The sequence below is a fragment of the Sipha flava genome, unplaced genomic scaffold (assembly GCF_003268045.1).
Source record: "Sipha flava isolate LNK unplaced genomic scaffold, YSA_version1 118_pilon_pilon, whole genome shotgun sequence".
NCBI classification, from domain to species: domain Eukaryota; kingdom Metazoa; phylum Arthropoda; class Insecta; order Hemiptera; family Aphididae; genus Sipha; species Sipha flava.
In genome coordinates, this window is record NW_020271743.1 from 1,479,819 (window position 1) to 1,493,164 (window position 13,346).

General features: G+C 31.8%; 1 protein-coding gene across 2 annotated transcripts in view; it reads left to right on the forward strand.

Annotated features, from left to right (window-relative positions):
- The window catches only part of LOC112693860, a 77,644-nt gene that overhangs the window by 39,168 nt on the left and 25,130 nt on the right, over window positions 1-13,346 (forward strand). Inside the window, exons 3-5 of one of the 2 annotated variants that reach the window (XM_025569107.1) lie at window positions 575-611; window positions 7,261-7,430; window positions 10,205-10,390. In XM_025569107.1, the coding sequence (XP_025424892.1) occupies window positions 575-611; window positions 7,261-7,430; window positions 10,205-10,390 (393 nt within the window). Of the gene's footprint in view, window positions 1-29; window positions 612-7,260; window positions 7,431-10,204; window positions 10,391-13,346 lie in introns of those variants that run through there. The other variant, XM_025569106.1, reaches the window with a different exon arrangement.

Below are 13,346 nucleotides of genomic sequence, written 5' to 3' on the forward strand. Positions count from 1 at the left end.
CGGGTCGACCGCCGCCGCGGTCGCGGCTTCAGTCTGTCTGTCCGTCGGCCAACCCGTCGCTCGCGCGTTGGCGGCAAAACGATATCATTGTTGTTATTATTACGACCGCCGCCGCGTCCGTGTTGTTGAAACCATCGTTTTGCGTTAAATACTCGTACGTGAACAGCAGCAGCTAGTCGCCGAGTGCGATTGCGGTGCGCGAACGTGTAATAACTGTATTATTATTATTATTACGATACGAGTGTGTGATTTTTTTTGACATTTTTTTTTTTTTTTTTTTTTATCATTCCGACGTTAAACGCAGAGTACGGTATCAATAATTGTACGCCCATGAACGGGTAGGCAACCGGTTAGCGGTAACCGGTGTGCGGATTCGGTGCCCGAACTGCAATAGCACCCGTGCACGCGCGCGATCTTTCGAATGGTAGTCATACTTATCGTGCCGCCGCCGTCCAGTAACGCTGGCCATGGGGGGAGGTGCGAGCCGGCTAAAAGCCCTGGCGACAGGTCCACCTCGACCACGTCCATATCGTTCGTGTCATCTGATAACTCGTCGTATTGTTGTTTTTCGCAGGTCGATCCGGACAATTTGATCGCCACCACCAAAGAAGGTAAGAAAAACATTACATATTATTATATCATTACGATCGCTACTTCACTAATGTTTATGCGTACGCAACGGGGGTGACGTATCTATAGCACCGCGGGGAATGGACGATTTGAAGCAAAAATCTTTAATTTACGTCTTCGGACGGGTGATGAGAACAATCCGAAATATAACGTTAAAAGTTGTCCGATTATTTCTGAGCCGTTACTTTTTGAACTTTTTAGGAGTGATCAACGTGTTGAGTTTTCCTTTGCCTATGATTGACATAAATGGAATCTGTAAACCACTATCTGTAGCCTATTTTCATTAAGATTCGTTTGATAACAAAATTGAACAAAACCGGAACCATACACGTTCGGCATATATCATATTGGCACGCGTTAGATAATTTTAATTAGAAAATGTAAGCGAAAACAATTCGAAATTGAAAAAGGTTCACCACCCCTACGTGTAATAATACGCGTTATTATTATACAATTGTACCCGTGTAATACGCCTGTAGCTGGGCATGAACAGAAACCGGTGAACGCGTCTCATCGTCGGCTGACCCGAAGCGCATCCGAAGACGTATTATTATAATAATATTTAACACGCACATTCTTAGTATTATTTTTTTATTTTAATTTACTTTTCCCGCCACATTACCAATACTCGCCGCAGTCAATATTTCAATTCATGTATAAAACATAGTGGTATCGGGCAGATAAAACGACTCACTGTGCAGTACATAAGTAATATATTATTAATTTTACATTTATCTATAGTTTATGATACCGTCTACAGTTTTGACTTGACTCGCTCAGATACATTTCCGATATATCAGTGTGTTATTACTGCATCGTGACGCGTATTGAGGTTCTCGACTGGTGGTACACGGATAGTTCGTACGGATGGTTCGCAAAGGCGATAATATAATAATATAACAATGTTATTGTACTGTCAATACCGAATAAACTTCCAAGTATCATTTATTGGTACATCGTTTATTAATTATAATTGCTACTAAATGTGTTTTAGAAGAGATTTTTTTTAATAATTATTTTCGTTACTCTGATGACAGTGATAAGCAAATGGGCAGACGTCTGTTGCTACGTATTATAGTGTTCGTGGAGTATTAGCAAAATGTATTTGTACTTCATTAAACACGTTACGCGTTGTAATATAACTGTTTACTATCAATTGATAAGCTACAAAGCACACGATTTTGTCAAATTCCGTTTTTAAATTATTTAATTTTACAGAAATGTTTATACAAAAACTATTATAAATTATTGGTATTGTTTTCTTTCGAGATGAGGTTTTTTTTCAACGTATATATGTACGTATTGATTATTATTTCAAATGTTCATCGTGGTCCATATATTTTAAACCTAAAAATAACAAGAAGTTCGCAACGCTTATTGCATTTAATATAATGCCAAAATTTTCTACTGCTTCATATTTCTTTTTCTTTTTATATTCAATTAAAATATGTATTAGAAACATCTGCGTTTAACCGTGAACATAATTAACGTTGAACTCGTTTATTACACCGAAGTGCGTTTCTCGTAGTACACGTATTTATAGTATGTATAAATGTATATAGAACGGGCCACGATTGACCATTACAAATCGAAATGCTAGAACGTCAATAAATCTAAATACCATATGTGGTCAATTATTCGAGGTTTTCCTCAGTACGGAATGTTACAGTCATTAGTGTAAAAAGATTCGTTTTACAATTTGCATACCCGTCAAATACTGTCTTGTAACCGCACATTTTGATCGATTGAGATAGCACGAAAATCGTATATAGAAACACGCACCAGCGGCTGGCTTTACCAAACATATAGTACCTTCTTAAATCGAATAAAAAATATTTTCAACCAGTTCGATTGCGTGTCTGACACAAGTCCATTGGACTTTAGAAATCGTTTCACGTACACGAATTCATTACGTTGTATGGCGTCAGTACATCATCGATAAACGATTTTCGAAATAATAATAATGTTCTTTGCACATCCGTGACACGAGATGAATAATAAATCTTTTGAAAATACAAGAGAGAACGGAAAAAACGATCCCGAAATCTATGCGATTACTTCTATGAATATGGTAATTTTTTAATGCTATATATAGATTTATGATACGTTCGCATCGACGTTTCGTTGAACTCGCAGAAAGGACTGTAATAAAATGAAATCGTAAAATTATTATTCTGTTAAACGTAATTACTGTTTAAGGTAAAGCATTAAAACACAAATAAAAAGCTATATTAAGTTATACATATAGCGATGATGTGTTGATTAAATGTTTACACAAATGGTAACAGTTATACTACCTACTGTAGGAGATTTTGGAGCAGAAATACGTTAAAATACAATAATGTAATTTATTCTATTTGAGTCTATAAAATGTTATGCATATATGATATATAGGTTATTTATTTTCTCAATATTTCGGAATAATTGAAAACAATCTAAACAGTTTTAACGGAGTAGTTTATATGTAATTTTATGAATTTCGTAAAATAACTATAGATCGAGGTAAAAAAAATATTTGGTCTAAACATATTTGAGATTAAAAAACAAGCAAATTATACTAAATTATACGATAAAAAAAAATCCCGATTTTTGAATAAAAACAAACCATGATTGTTATAGTAAAGTATTTTTTTGACATATAGCCATTTTTCGATGGTAACTCTAGTTTCGAATCACATTATAGTTTTATTTTGTTTTTCTATACTCGATGCATATGTTGATAAACGCTTTAAAATCTTATTGTACACGCATAACCTCCTCTTATATGTAGCAATAATTTCTGTATGGTTTATCAATCTTATGAATTTTTCAACGTTGACTATGTAGTAACTATAACTCTATGTATTATGACTTAATCTACATATAACCCGATAAAATTATTTATACTTTTTTGGTGTGACGAAAACGCGTGTTCGCTTGTAAAATTTTAGTTAAATATTGAGCAATATATTATGGGTACGAAAAGTAGGTTAAACAATAACATGAATACGAATTGTCAACTTTCATTTGTAGAATACTGAGGGACATTATTACATCTGATCAACAGAAGTTTGTATCAATACAACATAAATTGTGCACGTTCGTATCTGTCAGCCTCGAACGTTACTGATTTTATGGGTAGTATTTATTTCGACCATCTAAAACCATTTTAGACAGATATAGGTATATTTTTTAAATTTACACAGCTTGCAGTACATAGTTAGATTTATAGTGTTCACTATTTCAATAATTGAAAACATTTCTACTGTCATCAATACGTGCATCGTGCACAGAACACATATATGTATACTGCAGGTATATGGAAAAATGTGTGTTCCATTTGTTTTTATTTTCAACTCGTATTCGAATTAAATATAATAAATTTGGAAAGTATGACATTCGACACCGCACTTGTGGAGAATATTTCAATTATTGAATTCGATCGAGCTGAAAATGAATTTCAATTTTTTCGTGAAACTCAAACAAATTCAACATTTTTCCGGATGAATAAGCAATACAAGTATTATCGTGAAAAAAATTGCCAATAATTTATTAAAAACGAATAATAACGATAAAAAAAAAGAAAAACAATAATAATACGAGTGTAAAATCTCACAGCTCTACAATAATAATGGGTTAAATTGCCGTTACTAAACTGGGTGTTGGTGGTTTTCGGGAGATTAAATGTCAGCGTCTATGAAATCAGCGGATTAGCGTACCGTAACAACAGTTGTTGCACACAGGATATCAACGTTACCGATTACATTTTTATTCCGTACACTTTTTACAATACACGTACCCGTGCAAAACGTGTGCATGAAAAAAAAAATATTAATATACATTGCGTTTTGAATAAGATGACCAGATAGGTGAAAACAATATTATAGTCATATATATATATATATATATATATATATATATATATATATATATATATGTAAATAATTTAAATGATGCTCAAATAACATAATTCACGGGTCATCTATAATAGTAGTGTAAAAACGAGAGGGAAAACAAGTAATAATAATGAATCCCAATTAACGAAAACAGAATTACGATCAGTTTCTGCTGTAAGGTGCTGTTCTTGGCTTGTTAATATTCGTGACGTATCCGAATAACAATAGACAGATAAAATATTTTTATGTTTTTTCTTTCACTTCCTTATACGTCTTGAAATCGTTGCATAGTTTGCAATTAATTATCCTTAATATAAAATATGCTTTATATGCGTTATATTACGTTAACCTCCATGCGCGAAAACGAGTAAAACGCAATATCGTCGTATATGTATACGCGTACTTTATATAATTTATTTTAATCTTAAATGAGTAGTATAGTACCAAAAAATTTTTGTTATTCAATCTGTATAGTATCATAGCTGTTAGGTGGTGTGAGAAGTTCGATTAAGCATATCTATTTGCAGTAATTCAAAGAATAAAGATGTATAGTCTTACGATCCGATGTTTAAGAAAAATAATTGAAATATTCGCCAGTTTGTACACATGTGATTGGAATATTATTTATGTATTTTTAATTTTGAATCCAGTATCTATATATTCAAATAACATAATAACTATTTAATTCGATAATATACTACCTGTCTGCACTTTTTGAATTACCATTGGTTGACGTAACAATATATGATCTAAATTTTAAATGTATACAAAAAATCTTATTCATTAAAACCGGTTATTAACTAACAACGATAACCAAAGTATTTTTTAAATTAATTTCACTCAGTAAAAAATCTAGTTTGACTTTTTAACCGCGGAAATAGTTTTTAATCGGGTTTTTTTTTAAATTTTGATCTCAATTATTCACTCATGTAAATAAATTGAGAAAAATGAAGTAATATTATTATATAATTAATTTGAAACAAACATAGGCCTTATGAAATAATTTCAAGCACTAAACTAGTAGAAATAATAATCTTATTGTTTAAAATGTTTTCATCGAAACGGTTTGGAAAAAAATTCACACACTTTCATTAGGCCTTAAAAAAAAATATAAACCTCACCAAAGTATAAACACAATATTTGAAGAATGTATAACAGTTATGTTTTATTATTGTTCAAAAGTACTGTTGTGACATTACATACAATAATAGTCTAAAATTAGCATACTTGTATTACCACAATGTATATATATATATCCTATGCGGAAGCACCTCAAGCTCTGATGTTCGTCTACATTTTATTCAACAGCGTTTTTTGTACTTTCTCCGGGGTATTGTTAAATTGTTATGTTTTATAAAAACCTCTTTAGAGTTAAAAAATAAAAATAAATAAAAGAAAAAATTAAAAAATAACACATGTTATCCAATGAGTACGAAATCATAATAATAATAACCTACGTGTGAATGTTTTATTCATTGCAATACATTTTATATATATTCTAAACGTGATTATGTATAACACCCTTGGTTGTGATATGTGTGAAAAAATCATCACTCCATTATCGGAATGCTAACGAATATTTATGGTATGTCCTTTTGTAATGCTGTAATATTAAGCGCACGCACCCAGTAAACTGTACTCATGACTTCCCCTGAGTAATAAAAACAATATTTCTGTACTTTGAACAACAATTAATAGTTTTTTAAACATGACACGGTCAGACAATAGAAAATGTACTTAAGATAATAAACAATGTAAAGTTTTTTTTTTTTTTTTTTGAAAGGCATTGGGAAATATTAAAATCAAATTATTATAGACAAATATTTTGTAATATTACATATTAAATGGAATACATACCATTATTCATGCTTACATATATATATATGCATCCAAAATGTACGATAAATTACCGAATAAAATATAAAATATCTTTCATTGGATCACTACACATAAATTTATAATAACACTTTTTTAATGATAAAAAAATGACATTCTTATGTTTTCCGATAAATTTAAATTTCGTATTTGAAAAAAAAAACAAATTTGTGTGATGCGGTCGGCTTTGTAAAGATATTATGAAATAATTAAGAATTGTTTCAAGGATTATAACATTATAGGAAAAAAACTAAATTGTAATAATTTTAATAGAATTATCGTCTAAATTATTTTAAATATAATATGTAGACACTATTTTAGAAATGAGATTGTGACGATTTTACAGGTACCAAAAATCAGTTAGATCAAGTCTTTTATATGTCTTTCAATTTTGATTGATAGTTATTCGAAGTATTCAAAACTGTATACAAAAGAAAAAAACGTTTGCCCCTAGCAAACATATATTTTTTTTTACTTCTGTATGTATACTCATTAATAAAATTTCATAACTACTAGTTGACAGATTAATGGGGTCCTATATAGCCCGACAGACACACACTAGGGCTATGCTCATATATATGTGTGTGTGTACAATGTTTCCAAGCTTAGAAATACACAGTAATGTGTAATTTGCCAAAGAAAGTGTTCGTTCGTTTATATATATATATATATATATATATATATATATATATATATATACATTGTATACATATTATTATACAAATGTGTGGGCAATTGTAAATGTCTCCATTTCCGCATCTGCAGTCTGCTGTCTCGACCTATATTATTCTGTGTGTATATACTGTGTTAGTCTTTTTTTTCTTTTCCATTGATCATTTCGCTTTATTCATTATTTGTATTTTTTTGTTCGCAATTACAGAAGAATGGGTGACTAAGAAAAAAGTCGAATTGACGACGAAAAAACAAATCGAAACAAGAGTTAAAAGACAAGTCGTCTTAGAAGACGGGAAAATAGTCGAGGATTCCGGGCCAATCGTAACGACTAATACGACCGAAGACACAGAAAAACAAGAACATCAACAAACTGAGGTAATTTGAAAATATGTTTTTATTATTTTAAAGTATAAATAAATAGTTTACCCATATATGTATAGAAATAAATAAATAAATAATTATCCTGAAGTATTATTATATTTATAAAGTACGACCGTTTTTGAATTAAAAATTCATCATTAGTTATATACAAAGTTAATAAAATCATACTTTGCAAATACTCCCGATTAAGCATTTATTTCTCTAAGTAAACTATTGGCTTAGTAATTAATTTATTAATTTACGATTATAAACTATTTACTAATTTTTAATTTCAATTAAATTTTTATTTTTTTATAATCTATTATTTGGTTCATAAGCGCTATAACGTAGAGCAATTATGTTTGTATAGAATCATATTCGAGCACTAGAGCTGATGATAAAATATTTTATAATCAATGGTACTATACCGATTTCTATTATTATGATATGTTTGAATTAAAATAATAATCACCACGGGATGCAGTATTTATTTACAATAAATCGAATTTTAAGACGTTTTATTAAATATTCTTAATCTTTCGTTTGTTCACTGAGTCTTTTATGGCACAACCAAAATTCCAAAAATTCACTTTTTTTGCAATTTCGTCACTTTTATAATTTTATAAAAATGTGATTATTAATGAATCGTTAAACAAATATCCAGATCTCAAAGAGAAACCCTTAATTATTAAATGTAAATATTTTCATATTTTTTTGTATGTGTTTTTAGTACTAAAAACATGTCTGTCCATTTATGACCCAATGTACAGACGAAGGATTAAACGCAATTAGGTACATGGGCATACGTAAAATATTTATTGCATCTGACATTATGATTTATTTAACATTTTATTAATTAATATAATTGGTGATCCGAATGACTTGGGTGTTCACAGTACCTAGACTTAGTGCGAAAGGTTTCGATATCGATGATTGTTATTGAGAACCGCGTGCTGCTAAACTTGTAGTGTTGTAAAACACAAACGCTCTTTACTACTCGGTTTGCTTTGCGTGCACATATGGAGTACACTACTACCTAATAATTATCTACCTAATGATTACGATTTCTTAGCGTATAATAACATAATGAGAATTATGATTGGTCTTTTTCACGCGGATATCACATCGGAGCATTACACAAAACAAGTAAAATTAGATCAGTGTACGGAATAATTGCATCCATTCCTGGTGTATGAGTGAAAGGCAGTAGATATTATCAAAAATAATACGTATATATAATGCGTAAATGTGTATGCGCGCGTATTTATGTGTGTGAGTAAGTGTTCTTGTACATACGTGTAAGATTCTGTATACGTACGAACAGTTGTCATAACCGTATATATACACACACGCATCCTGTGAGATAATAAACATATCGTAAGCGCAGTGGTGGTTAAACATAATGTTCTAGGGGGGAACGAAAATAAAGCCAACCCCATCCCATAGCATTTTAATAAATATTATTTATATGATTTAGAAAAATACAAATAAATGCATTTCAAAATGAATCACCAACGATAAAATAATGAATGTCTAATACGGATATCAGTTAAATTAAGCGTACGCGACTGAGACATAAAGTATAATAAAATACAATATTATGATAATATATTATCCAAGAGCATATTTTAGGGGGGTGAAAGGGGCGACTGCGCGCTCCCCGAAATCCGTATTTAAGGAATCGATCATATGTGAGATATATACTTCAAATTTTTTTAATGTGAATCATTTTATAACGATAGATACTTAGTGTCCATACTTAGTAAAAATCAAATGAAACACAAGCGTATCTTTCAAAACACAGCCAGATGTTAAAAAAAAAAAAAATCACAAATATCAAGGATTAGCCTATTTCAATATTATCAATTTTACTTGTAAATTTTGAGCCTGAATTAAAGAAAAAATGTGAGTCACTCCTCCCCTCCCCTAGAAGTAAGTCTGAATAGGCCTCTGATATTATCTGTGATTAAATCGGAAAAATATTTTGCTATCAAATCATAAGTTCGAAAATTTGCAGATAGGTGTTATTGGGACAGCGATATACTAAATTTAAAAAAACAAAATCTTAAGGGGGGGGATGATATACCTATTGCATCCCCCCTTATAACCGTCTTTATGTATGCGTGAATAATAATTGACAGCGGCAATGCGTGAGCTCGAGCTATCGGGTGCAGCACGTGTACACTAAACGCGCGAGTACAATCGAAACCGAACGAAAATCAATTTCTGCGAACACTACATCACAAACCTGGGGTTCACCGAACGGTTCTATTGTTTTTGTTCGGTCTCAAGCCGGCTTATTCATTACGTATATAATTAATATATCCATCCACTCTCTCTCCGTCACGTTCGGCGATAATGTACAAACACCAGTATTGCATTCCTTAAGAGCGATGATCCTGCAAGAAATCCAACTAGTCCTCAGGTGAGTGTCGGACTATTACGGCGGAATTCACAATTTAAGACGTGATCGGAACACATATCATCTAGACTTCTTCGCTTCGACTTCGATTAAAACACATTTAACACGTATTTGTGTAATGTGCACCGTGGTTTGCGATATTGTTATTGTATCCTGACGCTCAGTTTTTTTTGGCATACGTTCAATATATTTACGTATGAGTCTTGATATTAATTTTCTGTTCTCGTTGGCACGTGCATTTCGATCGGTTTATATAGTTGGATAACCCCTTTCCCGAGTAACTGTGATGTCTGAGATTTGACTATAGGTATAAAATACAGATATTGATAAAATCTATTTTGATTGAAATGAAAAATTGTGTTTTCAGCATCGTCAGCTCGGAGATGAAGGAGACGGCGAACAAACCAAAGAAGTGGTGGTGCGAATATCTTCTTTGGAAGGTAACCCGTCGCTATTGAAAGAAGTGAGGGAGAAAAAAATCAAAAGCCGAGAAGAAAAAGAAGAACTTGTGGAAACGGAGGATGTGGTGCATCTCGGGAACATCAGTGATAAGGTTCGTATAAATAATAATATTTCAACACTGACATAATATTATGAATAAAATTAACGCATGTTACAATATTACATACCTAATATTACAAACATCACGAACCACGAGGTGTTTAATATATTCCGCAAACATAAGTTGATTTAAACACAACTCGTATCGTTATGTACGCGAAATTTACCGAAAATTATTAGCATTAAACAGAACACACAAAGATTGTATCGAACCGTTCGTTCATTACGACAGTACAGTATTATAACATACGCGTACCTATTATTGAATCGTTTTGACGTTTTCATATTATTATTATTATTATTATTGTAAGTGTAAAGTTCTTTCGAAATCATGCACGGAGTACTATAAAATAAATTAATGCACCGACATCATCGTATCCTGTGAACGTGTTCGGATTGAACCATACCTATACTCTCGTGTTATTACTTAAGGTCTGCGCGATGTTAAGTTTTGATCCGTAACACGTACGTGACCGGCGCTACACGCGTGTGTGTACATGTAAATGTACACACATACACGCACGCATTTTATACGTCATGCTCTATAAACCGCGAAGATCGTATTTATCCGACGGTTTGAAGTTGTGGACGTCCGAACGCGTTGCATAACAATAATACCATCGTCGGACCGTATGCACTCTACCGCGATGACATTGCACTCAATTCGTGCGTGTAGTTGCCCGCTGTCCATTGGCGGAAAAATCCTTTGAAAATTTGGGGAGGGGGTTGAATTTTTTTTTTTTTTTAATAAATGCCATGGGAGCCTTCACCTCCCCCGCACCTTCATTGGTTTTTAATTTTTCATATAGGTCATAAATTATGATTAATAATACTATTAATTTATATATATATATATATATATATCGATATATCCATACACAGCTGTTTAATACAATGTCAATCGCGTTAACTGTATTATGACGATATCCAATAGGTTCACTGCGTCTGAATATTGCTACGAGTATATAAATGTAAATAATAATAATAATCATTATATAACAGTAAATATGTTATTTTTTTACTGTTTCAACTGACACTTGTGGTAAGCTGGTTCCTTCTGTGTAGCGAAATATATAGTATATAGTTTATATGAAAGAAATAAAAATTTAAACAAGTAGGTAATAACAGCTGTAAATACTTTTTTTTTTAAATCAGCATTCTGGAAGATTTGAAAATGTATTTAAAATATTTTCACTATCAAGATTTTTAATAAGGTCTTTTCTTATGCGAAGAATAGATAAATTAGTGAACCGATCTTGAAGCATGGAAATTCTTATACATGTTGCAACGTTCACACGTTGCAAAACTAACTGGTAAAGTTAGCGCTACTTATAATAATGTACCTATACACATATTTCCTTTTTTATAGTAGTTTTAGATTCTGAGGGGATCGAGGAATGTAATGGTTTTACAATGATGTTTATTTATTTTTCTTCTTTATTCTGTAAACATTTTTTCTCCCTCTAAACTTGTTCAAAAGTATCAAGTATAACATATTTTCTGAAAGGTGATGTTCTTTAGCTGGTACTGTAGAGAATTCATTTTTCGATGTTCGAAACGGTACTCGAAAAAAAAGTGGTTATAGGAGAAAAACGTACGATTTCACGATTTTATAATATTAAATAATTACGGACGATGTTTTCTACCAGAAATATTGCTTCAAATGAAAAATGATGAGAGATCTTTTTTGTTGTATTTTGGATTTTGTTCCTTATAGTTTAAATTTCGGACAATTTTAGCCATTTTTGAGCTATTTATAGAAATTTTAATTTTGGGAGTTTTTTTGTTGTAATACGGTTAAAAACATTCGTAAAAACTTGAAATTTTGGTTATATACTTATATTATTCTTACTTAGATATGGTAAAATTTTCAAAACATTTGTGCGAATTTTAGGTTTTTTCTTTTTTTTATATTTTTTTTCATTTTTGTGATATTTCCTAATTATAAATTATAATTATAATTATAATTATATAAATCGTTCTTAAGCTGTTCTTAAAACGTTTTATTTATCACCATAGAAACGAATGAAATTAAATAAAAAAGATTCCCTCGTTCGCTCAGAATCATTTTTTATCGAATGCAATTATTGCATTCAAATCGAATACAGTAAAATTACATTATCCTGTCCGAGTTATTTTATACGTCGATACCCAATAAGTCCCAAAATATATGATAAAAATTAATTTTGCTATTGCATTACTGTTTTTCGTTATGTTATTAATAATAAAATAACCGATTTATCATTTTAATCAATAATAATTACACAGTGCTTTCTTTATACGTACAACGTAAACAATAAAAAGTTTTATGAATATTACACATTGTACAGATCAGTGGTCGGCAACCCGGTTCGATACATCTGAAAATATCATTCCGTTCATGCTTATCGTGTACCGCTTGCACCCGGTGTTTTGTTGACTGGTTATTCTACCGCAGGGCAACGTCGCGTACCGCAATTGTGTTCCGATCGGTGCGCATAAACTTTCGATTTTTGCTTCCGTTCAGATGCACCGGCGCGGCGTTGGTGTACAATACTTCATAATCAAACGGATTATTTGGTTTGGTTTTATTCTTATTCCTTTCCGCACCGTTGGAACGAGCGGTCAGTGTTTTCAAGTCGCAACGGCGACGAACGTCCAACCGCGGTCATAACGATAACGCATCGTGTAGTGCTCGTAACGTCCGTACGTCGTCGTCGTTGCGTAACCCTTCCGTTACAACATGTTTGGGAGTTTTTCTATTCGCACGTCGCAATATTATTGATACCTATTAATAATATTATTGCTATACGTTCTACAATGTATTATTATTATTATAAATAAGGACTTCTGCTGTTCGCGATCATATCTCGGTTGCGGTACACTATTCACGCGCACGCACCTGCATGACCACATTTTTCGTTTCAAACGTACAAGCTCGCCACGGCGTCCGTCGTACGCCTCGAGGA